Source organism: Mangifera indica, chromosome 3 (genome assembly GCF_011075055.1).
Source record: "Mangifera indica cultivar Alphonso chromosome 3, CATAS_Mindica_2.1, whole genome shotgun sequence".
In the NCBI taxonomy this organism is placed as follows: Eukaryota; Viridiplantae; Streptophyta; class Magnoliopsida; order Sapindales; family Anacardiaceae; genus Mangifera; species Mangifera indica.
The window spans coordinates 9,718,681-9,738,976 of record NC_058139.1 but is presented as its reverse complement, the minus strand read 5'-3'; the positions used below and the strand labels follow the sequence as shown (position 1 = coordinate 9,738,976).

The 20,296-nt window shown below is 31.9% G+C and overlaps 1 protein-coding gene and 1 pseudogene across 1 annotated transcript; one reads left to right on the top strand and one right to left on the bottom strand.

The window, feature by feature from the left end:
• The first annotated feature begins 9,880 nt into the window (after positions 1-9,880).
• Positions 9,881-13,411, top strand: LOC123211073 (annotated as a pseudogene).
• Positions 13,412-17,183: 3,772 nt separating this feature from the next.
• LOC123211072 (aluminum-activated malate transporter 12-like) lies at positions 17,184-19,856 on the bottom strand. Its single transcript, XM_044629598.1, has 6 exons — positions 19,580-19,856; positions 19,303-19,443; positions 18,352-18,624; positions 17,913-18,022; positions 17,637-17,780; positions 17,184-17,504 (listed from the first exon to the last, which is right to left on the bottom strand). Exons 1-6 carry the CDS (start codon positions 19,854-19,856, stop codon positions 17,184-17,186), a joined length of 1,266 nt encoding a protein of 421 aa, XP_044485533.1.
• Between the last annotated feature and the right edge of the window lie 440 nt (positions 19,857-20,296).

Genomic DNA, 20,296 nt, shown 5'->3' with positions numbered 1-20,296 from the left:
TTTCAGTTTTCATCATTCTAGGGTATTCTAACATGTAGTTTTCACATTTTAAGTCTTTTTTTTTCTATATTTGTGATTTCCATTTCTATTTATATATCTGTTTATGAAAATCTTATAAACTTTTGAATTTTTTTATAGGAGATTTTTAAAAAAAGAAAACGTTACAATTGCGACTTACGAATCTCGGATGCGTCATGACACTTCCCAGCAAAGATGATATGTTGTGTTCAACGTACTGCCATGTCAAAGATTAGGTCGACATTGACATCAGAGCAGTTATGATTGTTCGAGAGGGTATGCTTCGGGCATCTCTTTCGATTACTAGATATCACTTCTTCGTGGGGCATATTGGGATAACATTTGACAGTTGGCTTACCATACTGAAAGAGGAGTATGAGTTTTCTAAGCTCTTTATGAAGATGGTTGAGGCAAATTATACCCTTAATTTGTTTTACAAACCATAAGGGGAGATCGATAGGGTATAATATAATAGTATTTCCATTATAATTTATTTTGAATTAACTTACATACAACACATGTATTCATTATAATTTCTCAATATTTATAGGTTTTTATTCCTATAAACTTTGATTGTGCACATTTGGTAGTTGGAGTTATAAATTTTCATAATTAATTAATTACAATATACAACTTTTAGGTGTCATACTCTGGGAGTTATAAAGGTCTCGCAAGATAGATGCGACCATACATGATTTTCATTCCAACATTGTTAGTTTCTAGATGATGTCTATGTGTACACCATGAGGTGATCACCTGATATTACGTCGAGCAGAGGGTGTCCCCCAGTAGGGCGAGGGTTCTGATGACAACGACATTTTTATGTTACGCTTCATAGAGTGTTTGGCGTTGTCACAAAGTGTAGATTTTCCCTGAGAGTTGTCCACCTCTATGTATCGATGTTTAGCCTTGTAATTATATTTTTCGCTGTATCGAATAGATCATGGATATATATTTGTTTTTTATCATTATGTATTTTACCAATTTTAGAGTTGTTATGTATATATTTATTGTATATACTTATGTGTATGAGATACATTGTTTATCATTATATATGGATATAAATTTAATTTAATTTTTTAAATAATTTTGTCATGAAAAAAATAATTTTGATTTCATTATTCCATTTGAATTTTCAAGCGGATTGATAAATTATATAAAATAAAAAATCAAGATATAATTTTGGAAAGATACTTTTAATTATTTGTATAGACTTGATGATATTATTTGTTTGGAAATACTATTAAATCAATAAATTGCATGAATTTTATAAGTTAATGTATGATGCTACAAGTCATATTTTGAATATAGTTCATGTTCAGTAACATAATTTATTGATTTTTATAAGCTTTATACATAAGTATTTATAACACTCTAAACTATCATATCATCACCTTTGGAACTCCACCACCACTCCCTAGACATTAGTAAAATATAAGTAAATCATAAATTAATCAAACCACAAAATATTCATTATAATAATTACATTAATAATACTCATTCTAACAACTATGAAATTAAAAAATTATTCACACTAAATTGATTACATCACATATGAACACAATTACTCAACTAAAATATTAATCAAAATACATTGATTACATATAATTTGAACAAAGACATAAATCATATAATTAATAAAACTAAATTGCATGAATTTCAAGATCTTGATTCTATACCTCTTCTGGATGAACCCTGTAAGATTAAGCTTGAAACTGGTGCTGGGCTTTTACATTGCATTCGAACATGTCCAGGTTGCTTACATCGACTACATATCCTAGGCGTAACAACTTCCCCTTGTGAAGGAGGTCGATTTCTATTGGAAAGGTAACCTGGTCAACGAAGATCAAGAATGAAAGGTAGGATAACCCTTTCTTCAAGGGCATGCAACCATTCTGATTAGTTTCTCAATGGGTTGATAGGTTCTCCATACATTGCACGATAGAACTTGGTGGTGAAGAATGGATGAACCCATACATTAACATTTATAAGCCTCATGTGTCTTGCAATAGCGACGATATGCTTGCATGAAATACGTGAAAGATGAAACTTTCTACATATACAAGACATTTCATTGAAGTCCACAATATCTATGTATCCACCAAAACTAACAACCTAAAATCAAAGAGTTGTAATTGGCCAAACTTCCAAGCGTGTAGACTTCAACACATAACGGTCGAGCTTCTCTTTCGTCCATGGGATAACATAGTTGGGGTATTCATCTGCAATTTGGAAAAAGCAAGAACACATTTGTTAATAACAAGCATCAGGATTCATCTGCAATTTGGAAAAAGCAAGACCACATTTGTTAATAACAAGCATAAGGGAAGAAAGACAAGTTCAAATAGACAATGATTAATAATTGGTCATGTACTTGTATAGTTTCTCATTTTGTAAAACTATCGTTGTAATGTGCCTCAAATGAACTAAGTGAGCATCGTGATAGGCAGACCCCGTGCATGTCTAACAAAGACATTAAATGACTTCGCAATATTAGTTGTCATTATGTTATATCGATACCCCAGAAAATATGCCCTACTTCATCGCTGAAATCCCACCTCACATAGGTAAGCCTCAGTTTGAGGATTCATCACATCAATAGATCTTATCATAGTCTCAAAATATGCTTCTGTATATAATTTTGTGGTTTTCCGATGTGAACACGTGTAACACTCCAGGTCCAATAACCCGGCCCACTGTTAAGATATTGTCCACTTTGGACACACAGTCCATCATGGGTTTGCTATTGGGCTTTGCAACCTAAAACGCGTCTTAACAGTTAAGGAGCTCATAGACTATTTAACCAATTCAATTCTCCCACCACTAACCAATGTGGGATCCAAAGACAGAGCATACACAGACCCAACATCTCTCTCGTGTTTTGTCGATGTGGGATTCGCTTAAGGGTATCACATACACCCCCCCCCTTACGGGACTCAGCGTCCTCGCTGAGGTTTGCCCCACCATCATTCAAGAGGACACGCGGAGTTGCTCTGATACCATTTGTAATACCCCAGGTCCAATAACCCGACCCACTGTTAAGATATTGTCCACTTTGGACACACAGTCCATCATGGGTTTGCTATTGGGCTTTGCAACCTAAAACGCGTCTTAACAGTTAAGGAGCTCACAGGCTATTTAACCAATTCAATTCTCCTACCACTAACCGATGTGGGATCCAAAGACAGAGCACACACAAACCCAACATCTCTCTCGTGCTTTGTCGATGTGGGATTCGCCTAAGGGTATCACAACACGTAACCTACAAGGGTATAAATAATATGATAACTTTATTATCAAAATTTATAAAATGTTAAACGAAACAAAAATTTTATACATGTTTAAATACATTATCTTTAAGTCTCATTTGTACTTTGATTGCATGTTACATAGAAGGTGATAACAACAACACCCATGGTGGACATCTAGAAAGACTTCAACCATTACAGAGTATATAATATGATATCGATATGAGATTATCATCAACTTAAGGATTTCATTGATGCATTCCTTGACTTTCCTCAGAAACCAACACCACGTGTCGTGAACTTTTTTTTTTTACTGACACAGAAGCAAATGGGCATATCTGGTTATTACCATTGAGGCCTACCGCAAGGAATAAATAATTGAGATATCGAATTTTAAAGAAAGTAATGTCAATGCAAATAACAAGTCGAAGATATTGTCTAAATGCACGAACAAAATGTTCTAATGCCATGAAAAAATAATTAAATCAATGTTTATCGTCCGTTTCAATAACTATCACGGTTCTTGGATTAGCACACTTTAAATTATAGCAATAATTTGGTAAGAGCATAAATTATTCTTCTCGTGAGCCCCTCAGTGAATTTAAACCCAATTTCTTGTCACCAAGCTTGTGAATATGAAATGTCAATTTTGTACTATTTGGCGATGTCGACAATTATCTTTTTAGGCTGATAAATTCGATCAATCAACATAAACTTTGACCTCATTAATTGACCTAAAGGTCGGGTCTCAGCTTGTTGGTGATATGCTATTATTTGATCAACTGAACATATGTGAGTTAGATTCATTTTACCGGTTTGGAAGACTTCACTAGATTTAGCTTTGGTTGTTGATAGATACTAGCGATATTTTTTTATCATAACATCTAATCTTCTATCGCCCTATGTCAGACTTATGTATGTTGTATTAAAATTCTTTCTCTAGGACAAATTACTCCACAACATCTTTCAAGTGTTGTTTGTTATAAAAAATATCACCAAGCTTTATAGCATTCTCCTTTTGGATCGATCTTGTACCACTTGATGATGTTGATGGTTGTGGAGAAAAATCGAAAAGCCACCTAAAAGAATCAGTGGGGACGTTGTCAGAAAATGACCTTGAATAATTTGTCCACCCATAATAGGATCTTCAAGCTATATACTATTTATACCCTTGGTAACATGTGACCTATGCTCAGACTCCGCCTTATCAATAGGAATACCAGTTATCTCATTTCCTTTAAAGTCACCTCAGTCGAGAATTTTATATTTCTCTCCATGAGACCATTTATTTGCAATATACAATATATCGTTACTGAAATTAATCAAGTCTTTCAAATTATGTTCTTTTTTCACTTCTTCAATTTCTTTTTCTTCTTCTTCTTCTTGTCCTTCGATCAGGGTACATATAACAAAAATAGGAATACATTCCTTGAAGTATTGAGACATGTAAATAAGACCTTGGACATCTTCATTATTTTGGATCTGAATAGGGCAGTTGAGCTCAATTTTTCTTGATTTCATAGATACTTGAAGGTAGTTTCTGATTGGATAAAGACTGCAATGCTCACTTAAAAGTTAAATAAATCCATCAAATATTATTTTGGAGAGAATTTTAATCAATTGTTTACATCCTCCAACATACTTAATTGTGTTGTTATCATGTTGAATCAATTCTTCTTGGAAACGAACAAATACATAACTAGTCATTTTAATTATCAATTCTACAATGACAAATTTTTTGGAAAAAATTAAACATTTATAAGGAAAATATCTACAATAATGATTTATTGATATATATGCCACCTTTTATTGATATATATGCCACCTCTAATTTTTCAAAATATCTCTACCTATTCCTAACATATAATTTAAAATCATTTTACAATGTTTAATATCAAAATACTTCCCATATTTCTCACATGTTGTCTTATATAAAAATGTATTTATGTTCTCCTAACATGTCATTTAAAACCATTTTTAATATCAAAATACTTCTAATATTTTTCTAACTTTTCACTTAATCCTTTATAATTATCTAACATTTTATTTAACACCCTCATATATTGTCTTGTATAGAAATGCATCTATGTACTCATAACATATAATGTTTAATATTAAAAAATCTCCCATATTTTTCTAATTTTTTATTTAACCCCCTATAATTATCTAATATTTTATTTAACACACTCACATATTGTTTTGTATGAAAATGCATCTGTATACTTCTAACATGTCATTTAAAATTGTCATACAATGTTTAATATCAAAATATCTCCATATTTTTTTTACATTTCATTTAACCCCTTATAATTATCTAACATTTTATTTAACACCTTCACATATCGTCTTGTATGGAAATGCATTTATCTACTCTTAACATATTATTTAAAACTATCTTATAATGTTTAATATTAAAATACTCTTATATTTTTCTAATATTTTATTTAACCTCCTATAATTATTTAATATTTTATTTAACACTCTCACGTATTTATCTTGTATCAAAATATATCTATCCATTCTTAACATTTTATTTAAATCTTTCATACATTGTGCAATATCAAAATGCTCCCACATTTTTTTAACATTTCATTTAACCCCTAAATTATTATCAAATATCCAAATGTCCCATTTACATAACATGCGAACTAAATTTAACAAATAAAATTAAGTTTTAAATTAAGATTCGTATAAATACCATTTTCTTATGAAGTGACTTTTTTCGACTTGAATTCAAAAATACGAACTTCTTCCTTTCGAACGAGCTTGCAGTAATTGATATTGAGTAAAAATGAGAATGAAAGTGAGTGTTTGAGTAATATGAGAAGTATATATAATGAGAGTGAAAGTGAGAGGGTTTATATAGATGTGTGAAGAGTAGTTTTAGTATTTTAAAAAAATATGTAAGACATTTTTGCTTAGGAATAGGAAAAATAGATATTTTTGCTTAGAAATAGGAAAATGAACATTTTTGCTTAATAAGGGGCAAAATGGGTAATTAATTTAATTTCCCTAAAATTTTTAACGCTAATCTAATTTAAATTATATTCGGATTGATATGATATAACTTGATATAAAATTGTCTATTTCTTTTATTCTCTTAAATGTTTTTAGTGTTTTAATTTATTCACCAAATTACATTAATCTACTATTAATAAAATATATAATATAATATTTTTTCTTATTTGAAAATGGTCTAGAAAATTATATAACAAGATTTTTATAATACTTCATTAATCTTAATAACTAAATTTCATTATCATTACTGAACAATAAAATGATTTTTTAAATAAAAAATAAGAATAATTAAAATAATTATAATTATATAGAGGTATAATTATACGTAATATATAAGGATTTTAATTGTTGTTAATATTTGTCCAATTGTCTTTCGATATTTTTTTAATTTGTCTCTAATAAATTTTATTAAAGTAATATTTTTCTAAACATTTCAATCAATTCAATTAATTCAAACTATTTTTGTATTAATTCTAACATAATTTGATTTAGTTTTAAATTGTGTTAAATTGATTCACATAAAATTTTATGTAAAAGGAAATTAACTCCAACGTCTTTTTTTTTTTCGTGTCACATCATATTGAGTTAAACGGTTGGTGTAAGCTCTCAGAATTGTTTGCCAATGTTTATAAAGACAAGTTAAAAAACTCTAGATATCCTTACACGAGCATTGACGGGGTTAGTAGACTTTGGCCATAGCTTTCAAAATAATAGTAATGGGAGGATGAACACCAAGTCAATCCCTAATTATACATAATCTCTTATTAATTTTTTTAAAAAATAAAAACAAAATTAGGCATTAATAAATTTAATTATGTTATATACTATATAATATGGGATTTATTTCAATGAAATTGTAACATCTACATTTCTGTTCTGGCTAGATGACTATTTCCTAATTCTCATCAAAGTTTGATGAAATAGCGAAATCTTATATTTTAAATTCGAGAAATTCAATTTCTCACTCTTTTGTTAAAACTTTTTACAAAATTTGTTAAGATTTCTATAAAATTGCTTAAAGATAAAAAACTTTCAAGTTAAATAATATTTTGCCCTCAAAATAATAAACTTTTTACTTATAAAAATATTAATAGAGATGTCATTAACCTATAATCATATATTAGAGATGTTAAAAAATTTTTAAGGGGTTTTTGAATGTTTAAAAAAGTTTGGGATTTTTTTATATTATCAAAATTTTAATATATCCTTCAACATTTTAAAAAATGATAGTTATACCTAAAAAAATTAAATAAAACATAACAAATTAAATATGTGAATATCATATTGTAAATTATTAAAATTATAATATATTTTCAAAATATAGAGGGTGAATGAAAAAAATACAGTGAAATTATTTATTTATTCTAGTAAATTTTAAAAAATAACTTTTACATTCTTATAGTATTATTCAGTATAACAAAATAGTATAAATATACTTTGACGTTAATATTAACAGTAGATTTTGATAAATAAGTAAAAGTGGAAATTCATCCTCTCATTACAAGTTGGGTGGGAAATAGTCATTGGTCTTCTACGCAAGGCAGTTGCAGATAGGGATGACAACGAGGAGAGGCAGGGAGGGGATCTCAATCCCCGTCCCCGACCCATCCCCGTTAAGGGAATGAAAATGATTCCCCGTCTCCTCTCCGCAAAGAAAAATCTCCTCTCCGTCCCTGCGGGGAAAAATCCCCTCTCCATATCCGCAAAAAAAATATATTCTTTTTACCTTGTAAATAAATATAAATATATTAAATAACAAAATTAAATTAAATTAAAATTAATTTACTATTTCAAATATCATAAATATAATATATTAACTCTTTTAATTTGCATAACAAAAACCTAAATAAATTTGAAAAACATGAATAATTTAAAACTATAAAAATATATTAGTATTTTAAATAAATATATTAATATAAAAGGACGGGGATAGGGGCGGGGAGGGGAAGGGTTGGGGCGGGGAGGGGACACATGTATCCCCATCTCCGACCCATCCCCGATTAAGAAAATTTTTTTCATCCCCGTCCCCGTCCACTTCCCCGTTTTTATTAGAGAATCCCCTCCCCGTTAGAGTCGGGGAGGGTCGGGACTCCTAAAATGGAATCCAAATTGCCATCCCTAGTTACAGACATTTAGGTCTTTAGCCCGACTTACAGCTCTTTATTTATCATTCAATAAATAGGTTTTTCTTTATTATTAAATGCATATATTTTCCTGTTTATATGGTAATGTTATGATAAACAAAACAAGATGATTTTCTCTTCTTTTAATTATTCTTGGTTTTATATTTTATATTTATTTAATTTAGATTACATTATGTCAGGAAAATCCCATCAGGAATTTTTCTTTTCCAATATTGTTGTCAGCAAAATTCCATCTAAACCCTTGGAAGAATCCAAAAAGATTCAATCTTGCCTTGTTAATGACAGATTTTATCTTGGCATGTCCAGGGAAGCAAATGGCGGATTGTGTTGCCAAGTTCAACTGTTAAAATTAGTCTCTACTTTCAGTCCCTACTTATTTTGCACAACGAGTGACGGCCCGGTTGGTTTCTTCTTTAAACTATTTTCGTTTCCTCTTTTCACCCTCAAATTTTGTTGTCGCCTTCATCATCATCATCTATTAGATCCACAAATTCTTACTTTGCATTAATTACCTCACTTCACTGACTGCACTTCACTCTCTCTTTCTATTTTTCTTTTTCCATTCATCAATCTTTTGAAACTTCGAAGAAGAAGACAGTTACTTAATTGTTTTGCTTTCATTAAATTTGTGTACCTAGTCTTCTTATCCTTCATCACTTCTCTAAGTCCTCTCATTCAACTGCTATCTTTTTTTCTGACTTCACGAATTTAATCCGTCTTCTGATTTATTAATCTTTTTGTTGGTTATCTTCTTCTACTTTCTCAGCCAACCGACAAACTTCAAATGCAATGATTTTTGTTGGTTATCTTCTTCTACTTTCTCAATATAAACCATCATGTTTTCGCCATTAATTGTATCTGAGTCCCCACCTTTCCTCTTTTAAAAAATTTTAGATTTTGTTCTTTATTTTTTAAAACTTTTTGGACGGCAAAGCAATGGGTAAGACCTAAGAAGCACGGAAACGCACAGCAGTGTGCGTTTCCACGAATCCGAAACGTTTCGGTTTCTGAAACGGTCTGAAACTGGTACGAAACGTTTCGGGGCCGTTTCGGTAATTTTAGATAAAAGGAAAACGCGTTTCTTTAACAGGGAGAGTTTCCTATGCATACCAGGACTCTGAAAGTATATCCTAAATGGATTCTGAAAGTAAATAACAAAAATAGTTTTCTGTGCATAATAGTCTTCTGGACGTCTTCTCTTCTGGGCGTCTTCTCTTCTTTGCTGTCAATTTACTGGGCGTCTTCTTCTCTTCTTTGCTGTCCTGGGCGTCTTCTTCTTCTGCTGGGCATCTTCTTCTCTTCTTTGCTGTCCTGGACGTTTTCTTCTTTTCTGAACAGTGGCTGGAAGAAAGAAAATAAAAACAGTGTGCGTTTTCTTCTTCTGCTGTGATATAAATTAGTTTATATATATTTGAATTTAATGCATCTCTATCCCCAAGATTATAATTCTGCATGCCTCTTCCAGATTTCTTAGCTTTTCAAGATTTGTTAGTTTTCCAATACTTTTATTTTATTATAAAATATATATTAAATTATTATATATATACTCCATTAGTCTCTGTTTTGATTAAAGATTTTATGTATCTCAGTCAATGCATACTTTCTTCCAGATATGTCAATGTTGGAATTCTAATTTATTATAAAATATATTTTAAAACATTAAATTATTTTATATGCTCATGCAATTTGGTTAATTTTTGCAATATATATATATATCATGAATATAATTTATAATTATATTCCATAATTTATTTTATTAATAATTATTAAATATTTGATTTTATATAATTTAATCGAATAATTTTATAGTTTGTAATTTAGTTATTTTTGTTATATGTTATTTTAAATTGATTGGAAAAAATTAATTATTATACTTTTTTAATTAAAATATAGGTGGTTATATTTTTTATAAAAATTTCATATTTATAAAAAAATTTTTATATTTTTATATTTACACGTTTCTCCACGTTTTTATTTTTTACTTTCTTAAGAAAATACGTTCCACGTTTCTGTTTCCACGTTTCCACGTTTAAGACCACATCTCCACAGAAAGGAGACACACTGACCTACTTGTATATCTTCAAAAAATTCAAGCGTTTCAACCCTCTTGAGCCTTGTTGTGCCATTCTTGGCTTCATCTTTGTGGCTTCTCTCTTCATCGGCTGTTTCTTTTACTTGGATTACCGGACGGTCACTCGCGAGGCTTCCTGGCTGGGATTAATCGGCCCATTTTCTTCATCAGAAGTCACAGCAGCTGCAACCAGTGAGAAGGAACGGCCTGGATTTCTTGATGAAGGGTGTGATTTGTTTAATGGAAACTGGGTTTGGGATGATAACTATCCACTGTATCAAACACGGATTGTTTGTTCATTGATGAAGGATTTCGTTGTTTAGAAAATGGTAGACCTGATAATTTGTTCACCAAGTGGCGTTGGCAGCCTAAAGATTGCAGCTTGCGCAGGTTTCTTTTCAAATTCTTTAGTTGTTGTTTTATGTTTGGTTTATGTTTGTTGCTTAGAAAGGATGGAATTAAGAATTATAAATAGAAAAGTTTAGTTTTAGGCGTAATGTTTTTTTGTGTTGGGTACTTCTATTTGGTATTTAATTATAGTTTAGGTAAATTTATGCCAGTTAAGTTCTCTTAGATTTATGTTTTGTTGGTGGTGGTATAAAAAAAGGTTCATTTTTTCTGCTGTTATTTTGAGCTTTCTTTCTGATGTAATTCTCATTCTTCTTGTTTTGTTTTGCTGATGGATGTCTTGGTCAATGTCTATATATACTGGTAATTCTTAATTTGACCATTATTCTATGTTGATGAAATTTGGTTTTATGCTGTGAGAATTTAACATGTTTTTATCAACCTTATGGTTATTCTGAATTATGCTGTTGAGGTATCTGGTTTGATCATTCTCTTCTGTTCTGCAAACAGATTTGATGCAAGGAATATGCTGGAAAAGCTCCGAAATCGCAGAATAGTTTTTGTTGGTGATTCAGTGGGGAGGAACCAGTGGGAGTCTCTACTTTGCATGCTTGCATCTGCCGTTTCCAACAAGTCTTCTATCCATGAGGTGAATGGGGAACCAATCACAAATCACAAAGCACAGAGGGTTTTTGGTGTTCAGGTTCAAGGACTACAACTGCACAGTTGTATATTACAGGGCTCCGTTTCTAGTGGTTCAGGGACGGCCGCCTGCTGGAGCTCCAAAAGAGGTGAAGACGACATTGAAAGTTGATCTATTGGACTGGACTTCGAGTCAGTGGAGAGATGCAGATATGCTTGTTTTTAACACTGGGCACTGGTGGAATATTGAGAAGACTATAAAACAGTATAAATAATCTATCTCACATCTCATAAGTCATATCTCTTTTCCTATTCTTTTTCTTCTTTTCCTTTTTCCTCACCCCTTAGGAGTTGGCATCTTTTTATGTCAAATGTTTACATTTAGATAATTGCTGTGGCAACAACATGAAAATTTTAAGGAGTGAATCTCATAAACTGTGTGCTTTAATAATAGTTTGAAAATTGAAGACGGAATTCAAGTTTGGGGTAGTTTTCAATTTGATCTGTTGCGGGATTAAGCCCTTAAGATGGTATTTTAGGAAGAGTAAAAATTTGGAGCATTCTTCTGTCGGTGTAAATGTGATTTCACATTCTTTGTTACTTTAGACATGACCTGTGAAATCTAGGACTAGGAAAGGAGCCAAAGTATATAGATGAACACTCTTAAAGTCTGTTTGAGGCACTGAATTATAATGATTATAATATGTAGTTAAAAACAAATAAGATATATATTCATTGTTATACAATTACAGCATTACTTCATATATTCATGTCTTTTTACCATAATCATATTCAAAACAGAGTACATTGAATAACATGGTAAATTTGACATCAGAGTCTAATTAATATAGGGATAGTTGCAAGATTTTGTGGCTTGATGACTGAATAAGGGGAAAGATCAAAAATATGTATTGCTGCATGGCTAAAGTAAGGTGTAATTTTGGTGCACTTAAGCTTCTAGTGTTGATATTGTACTTTGCTAATTAACATGTGATACCTGATCTTTGGATTCTTTTTATTTGTTAGGGGTTGTTACTTTGAAGAAGGGGCAAAAGTGAATATGGAGATGAGTGCTGAAACTGCATTTCAGAGATCCATGGAGACATCGCTTGATTGGATAGGCAGTCAAGTAAACATAAGCAAGACCCAAGTTCTCTTTCGAACTTCTGCTCCTGTGCATTTCAGGTTCACTTCATCTTCTATCTGTTTGTATATCACAACCTTTTTCTTCTTTATTCTGGTATAGTCATCTCTTTGTTCCTCCAGTGGCACATAATTTATTTTGCTTTAAGCATAACCCTTTGATTGCCTAGATGAAGCATTGGATAGAAATGTAACGTATCAATTCTGAATTCACAATTTGAGAACCAAGGACACTAAAATCTTCATTGGCTGCACGTGACAGAAACGGTGAGTGGAATTCTGGTGGTGGCTGTCACTTGGAAAAGCTCCCTGACTTGGGGCCATTGCCTACTTCACCTGAATCACATTTTGAAATAGCAACCAGCGTGTTGCTAAAGCAGTTGAATCAGTCCCAAGTTAAGAAGTTGGATTTGTTGAACGTGACAAACATGACTTCTCGAAGGAAAGATGGGCATGCCTCTTTGTACTACTTAGGACCCAAGGCTGGTCCGGCACCTCTCCACCGGCAAGACTGCAGCCACTGGTGCTTGCCTGGCGTCCCTGATTCATGGAATGAACTTCTTTATGCACTGTTTCTCAGACGGTAGAGTTTTGCTGTACAGAATTCACCAGAACCTCTTCAGTCATGATGTTATAGAACACATAAACACGCTATATAATCTTGGGAAAGCGCAAGATCACAGGGAATTTAACAGTTTATATAGTCTACTTGTAAATTGTATGTACATGAAAAATTCTGAATATTTAATACAAAATTTTTACTTTTCTTTTCCGGTTAACTTTCTTTGTTCACTATACTCATCTTCAAATCAAGGGTTCGGTCTTTTTTCCAGAAATCTTTGAACGAGCTGACATATCAGTTACTCAAAGGGTTAATAAATCATTAATAAAACTATATATATATATTTTTTTTTGAGTATATAAATAGATACAACATAATAGTAAAAAAACATGAACAAAACATGAAAGTCGAAGAACATATCAGATTTTACAGATATATCTCCTCCTTCAGCTCATAAACAGTAAATTTCTATCATTTTATATAAAATTTATTTCACGTACTGATTTACGGTGTTTGTAACTGATCCAGAAGTTTCGTTTAGCCTTTCACTTTACTAAAATCATCAATACGATGTTAGAATGTAGTCTGATCATTGGATTGATTAACACTTGATTTTTTTTCTTGGTAGCGTTGTGACAAACGCTTTATGATATTATCACATTCCATTTGTCAGTTACGGCTGTGAAACATGGAAGATCAAGGCTCTGAGTGGAAATTTCACCTGAGCTTTCAAGATTATGTAATTTTGATTCCATGATAAGTTTATGAGCAGAATTATCTTTACAAGCTTAAAATGATATTGATGTTGATAATTTTGGTAAGACAATGTTCATATATCTATTCTCTTGGTCCTGAAACGTTATCCATGTTAACAAGGCTGAACAAAATTTGTCTACAAAGAGCTTCTGCATTAGAAGATGAATGTCTTTTCTGAGTCTGTTGAAATGTTTAGGGCTTTGCTTGAACTTTATGTAGAAAGGGTATTAACGCTTGATGAATTTATTGCTCCCAATTCCCAACCACCTACCCACACTAATTTGACCCACCCGCAGTCAGTATCAAGTGGGTTGATGGATAAAAACACAGGTCTTTCTAATTGAGATATAGATCATACCTGCTTGATCAGAAATTGAGGGTTGCTTATACATTTATGAGCAAATAAAATCAATAGAAAGTAAAATTCTTTTTCTGCATTTCTTGCTACCATAGTCTAGTCTATACGTTTTGGTTAGTAAGCTTGTTTTGCCATTCTGCTCCATCAGCTAATGTTATCCTTTCAGAATTAGCATGTTAAAAGGTCGCTTAATTAACATGTAGTTGAATTCATTGATCATTCAGAATAGTGGAACTAACAATAAGTGGACTGAAGCCTTCATCTACAAAAAGAACAATTGTGCAGTTCTAAATATCTGTGTTAGGGAAATTGTGTCTGCAATCGATAAAACCTGGAAAGGATAATATAAATCCTATTAAGTAAAAGAAAAATCATTTCACTCAAAAAGATAAGGTCACGGCACACACTTGCCATTAGAGTACAAAATTACCAGATAAGGTCCTTCCTATTGAGAGCCTGGTCTTTTAATTATTGAAGGGATATTGCTCTTACCTAATGGTACAATCATGAAGCACTGAGCGAGCCCTTATTCTGGTTTGACAAGCACTAAACATTGCTGTTTTAGCTGCAATAAGACAAGTAGCGCAGTCCAAACTTGTGAGATTTTGGTTACAAGCAGCATGACCATAGGCGAAAGCATTAGGATAAGGAGAGATATTGCAGTAATCGTAAACTTTTCTTGTTGGTGTTTCAGTCTCTAGTTCAGCAAGAATGTAGGCTAGACTTCCTGCAAAAGGATCACCACTTGTGCACACCCCTGAGTTGCAGAGGACGCTTTTGTATTTGGAACACTTTTTGCATTTTTGCATACCATAAACAAAAGAACAATAATCGATGCCAATTTTTGAGGAAATTTCGTCTCCTTTTGTGCCTCTTTCTGTTGCTCTTTTCTCTCTCAACCAACAGAAATGAATTTTTGACTTTTGGGCACTTGTTTTTTCCTTGGTTTATCCATCAATACCATTATAAAGCACGAGTTTTGTCTTTATTCATTTATCTCTATTACTTTTATCGTTAATTAAATTTTTGGAAAACTAATTAGGTGAGATGCCATTGTCATAACTGTTGTTCTTGCCTGGGCCTAATATAAATAAAAAAAATCATTTTTCTGCATAGCTCATCTGGGAATGCTTTATGAGTAGATAAAATTTTAGTTCAATTATGTTAAATGCTGGAACCAACCATTCGGATTGTTTCCCTGTAGCATAATTCATGATTCTGTTGTTTGGACAACATATACTTTATTTCTTCCCTTCTTCAAATCTCATCTGGATTTAATATGGGTTTTGTAATTAAGTTTATTATAGAGTTAGTCCTTTTTTAATCGTGCCATGTTTGGTATCATCTGTATCACAGTCATTACTTAAATGCCCTTTTGTTGAAAATCAAACCATCCTTCAGGCAACCAACTTCATCATTTATTCCCGGACCTGAATTGCGTGGTAAAATGGCCACTACGATTCCACCTCCAGCCCCGTTCCCCATTTTGGCCTAGAAAATTATACAATCTTTCCTGCTCTGTTTTTAGACTGGGAGTCTTTTAACGGATCCTCTGTTGTAGATGGTCCTTACACAAATATTATTCTTCCCAGTCTCTGGGTTGTGTACTCTCTCTTATATCATGGAAAAAAAAACCAATGAAAGTATATTAATCTAATGAGTAACAAATTAAATAAAAGAGATTGTTAATCTTACTCTCTATCTGTATGATGCTTGATCATGATCATTGAACATTTAACAATTAGGAATTCAAAATATCAACTAACTGTATTAGCAACCAGTGTAGTGCTATTAGCTTTATAATATTCTATTCATCATTAATTCTCAAATGTTAAATCACTTCATGTTATCGACCTCAACTTTTTACTTTTGATCAACCCTTTTTCCATTCTCTAGTTTGCTTCTAAGGAACTTTTTTTTTTCTTTTTCACAGCTTGAAACATACATGTATGTTCAACAAGCCAAAAATTGGCATATCACCTAGGCTTCTCTAAATTCTATACCTTGTATATCGTGCATCACCTCTTAGGGGCCGTTTGGTTGGGGTATTTTAAATAATACGTTGATAATCTATCTTTTATTTCTTATATTATTTTGTTTGATTTGTTAATAATAAAATATTATAATAATCTTCTATTACCAATGCTGACATGACAGGTAATATAAGTAATAATTTGATTATCATCTTTACCTTAGGTATTAAAATATTATCAAAGTAATCTTGATTTTATTATAATTATATTATTATTTGTTAATTTTATAAAACAAAAATAAATTTATTTTTAATTAATATAACAAATAATATAAAAAATATTTAAAAATAATTATATTTAAAGACATTTAAGTAAAATAATTTATTAATATTATTTTATTACTGTTAATCAAACACATTAATAGTAATCTATCTTTTATTACTTACATTATCTTGTTTGATTTATTAGTAATAAAATATTATAGTAATCTTTTATTACCAATGCTGACATGACAGATAATATAAGTGGTAATCTAATTACCATATTTACCTTAGGTATTAAAATATTGTCAAAGTAATCTTGATTTTATTATAATTATATTATTATTTGTTAATTTTATAAAACAAAAATAAATTTATTTTTAATTAATATAACAAATAATATAAAAATATTTAAAAATAATTATATTTAAATGCATTTAAGTAAAATAATTTACTAATATTCTTTTATTACTGTTAATCAAACACATTAATTATTTATATTATCTATTTTTATCAAATTTTATCAAACATAATAATCATTTATACTTAGTAATCTTCTCATTAATCTATTTTCAAGATAATTTTTTTATTTTGGTAATAAAATATTATCCAAACTAAACATCCCCTTAGAATAATTGGCAATTAAACATGGAAACGAGCAAGTTCCCCAAGTTCTTGGACCTCCTTTGTTAATTCTTCCACCTGGTCTACCATCACCGTCAATGTGAACAAAAAACTTGCTATTTCAAGTCTATCAGCATTCTCCAGTTGTCCCAGTATAGAAGGAGACATGACGAGACTTAGCTCTTGTCTCATTGATTTCAACTCTGGCATTATTGAAGTAACTGTTTGGTATCTTCTCATTTTCTTAATGCTATCTCCAAGCTCTCTTAGGGTCCGTGCAAGGGATGACCCAACATCTTCACACTGTTCTTTGATTAGTTCTCTTGGAGTTTGTGTGGTCTGATGACACTGTTTGAATGAGCTAAGTCCATGAATTGATAATAATTTGTGTGAAAGGTTTCAATGAAGTAATTCATTATTGAATTTGAAGTGATAATATATACTCTGACAAATCAAATAGATGTTTTATACCTGTCTGTCAGATTGAAGACATCCTTTAAATGAAAGGATTGTTGCAGCGACATCCCTAAGATTTTCTCCAATCTTAAGATATTTTCCCCAAGGGTAGGAAAACCCGAATTTCCCATGCCATGGTTCCCATCTTGCAAAATTGGCCTGGGCAACAGTAAAAAGTTTATTTAACTTGTAGTTCACTTTAAATGATGGATGTGACTTTTCAAAAGATATTGATTTGGCATTTATCCTATCATTCTTTCATAAAATGGCTGACGGGAAGAGATAATACACCAGTGACGACTCCTCTGACTTTGAATAGAGCACTGATTTGCAACAGCTGAAAGTAAAACTGGGTTGGTTCTCCTTCTCATTTACTAATCTGAAGTACACCTTGAAGCATCCTACATAAATAACCTTTAATTAAGTCATTTTAAAATTCTTTTTATAGATTTATGAACTAAAATGATTAGATAATTTATGCGGTATCTATAGAAAGAAGCAAGCACATGAGCCATAGTAACCTCAATAATAAGTTAGGATAAAGTACAAGCTAAGCATTTATATTTATTTCATCTCTAGTATGTATATCTAAGATTCTCTTGGCTGCTGTTGTTGGCTGAGAAGCAACGATATTTTAGACATCAATTGAAGATCAAACTAGATTCTAACCTATATGTTTATTCTTCAGTAGTTTTTTTATTTTTTTTGGTGTGTGCGTAAAAAAGTTTACCTTCAATAGAACTAGCAAGGTCTTCAAATTTGGATGCTACTGAGTCATGAAGTTCATCACTAGCCCAGATGGGGAAAACGAGTAAGCTTGTGAAAATGCAGGCAGAAAAGCCCATAACAATTGTTGTAAGACGTTCACGAGCTAATTTTAGGACTTCATCAACTCGTATAGCGGAGACCACTACCAAATTGAAGGTTAGGATGAAAATCGTTGCTCCATAGTCATATCTTTTCTTTATTCTTGGAACCAATCGGGAGTATGTTGCTGCTGCACCTGATATATTCATGATTTGCAGATTTGTTTAGATGCTTGATAATAATGATCCCACTCAGGCTAAAGCAAAAAAGAAAGGGATGAATAATACATAACATTCTTTGTTCCTTGTAGGTGGATTGTTTGACATGTCGGGACTTGTATAGTTAAAATAGGGGAGATGATGCCGGAGAAGATGAATGTTTTTAGTTATGTGGTGATAGTTTTCTTGAAGCCTGCTTGCCATGTTGAAAGCGGTATAAGTTCCTAGTGTTAAGATTAATTTTTAACTCTGATAGCATGGATTTGCACATTAACTCATAGTAGAAATTTGGAATAATTTCTATCACTAGACATTGACTACAGGTTGCCAACTGAGTAGGATAATGGAGTGGGAAGCTTATCAAGAAGAAAAAGATGATATCTCTAAGTTCCAAAATAACTGGATACCACCAGGAGAAAATTGTCTGTGATGGTGATTAGTTGGATGCTATTATTACTGACTTAAAAGCTTTTGGTTCGTGGGGCAAAAATAAATAAAATAAAATACAAAATTTTTTTCTTGCTGTCAAAAAAAAAAAAGTAGAATTTTCAGTGGATGAATGAGCAGAATGTCTGTGTTAAGTTTTTTTTTTTTTCGCTGAATATGTCTGTGTTAAGTTGCTTGTGCTTATCTTTTAGAATGAACTAAAACCGTACCAAATATGAATACAAAAGTGCCAACTACAACGGCGTTGCCAACTCCACCAACTTCATGAGCAAAAGCTGCTGCTAAATATCCCAGTCCACCTCCTAAGATAGTTCCCAATCCACGATTTAAGCCTTTGCTTAGTGTCGCACCTGGCATGGTTTATTAAAAAATAGGTAACTCTACACAAGAAAGCAAATTAATCGGTGAATACATGCATGTCAAGCTAGTTTGTGCAAGCTTAGAAGCCATAATAATGTCATACTATGAACAGGTATATAAACCAACCTGCGAAGAACTCAAAGACGACAACAACAGTCATTATAGCCCACATGGCGTTCTCTCCAACTTGCTCGTAGAGAGGATCAAGGAGATAGAGTAGAGAAACCAGAACAAGAGCAATACCAACTTTGATACTATGAATGACTTTTTCCTTATCATGTTTATTTTTCTTTTCCCTAAGGAAGGAAATTACAGGACGAAGAGATTCTTGAAACTTCTTCTTATCTTTGGCAACTGGAGCAACAGCCTCTCCATCGGGAATAGCTATCACAGTTGAGCCCATTAGTAACTTGGGTATATCTCTATATTCTTCTCACTCTTGGTGTGTCTGAATTACACTTTCTATTTGAGAGGCTGGGATGAGAAGTTCTGTCGAGGATTAGCCCATTATATATAACCATCCCATGACATGTAGAAAGTCTTTGTATATTTGTTTCAGTACAATGTTGTGAACTCGGTGACCCCCGTGGATCACGCTCGCATGGCATTTGTGTACCTTCTAATGAGATGACAGTCTTTTCGCAACAATTCTTTAGAATGACCACATACTAGTAGGCATTGATCATGACTTGATTAGGTTTGTAAAGGCATATTTCATAATATCTTAAGCTCTAAATCAATTGCGGTCATTCAATTAGCACCTTGGAGAACTCCAACATTACAAGCCACTACATTCATCCCCAAAAGAGACATAAAATGTGTTGAAATAAAGAGGAATCTCGA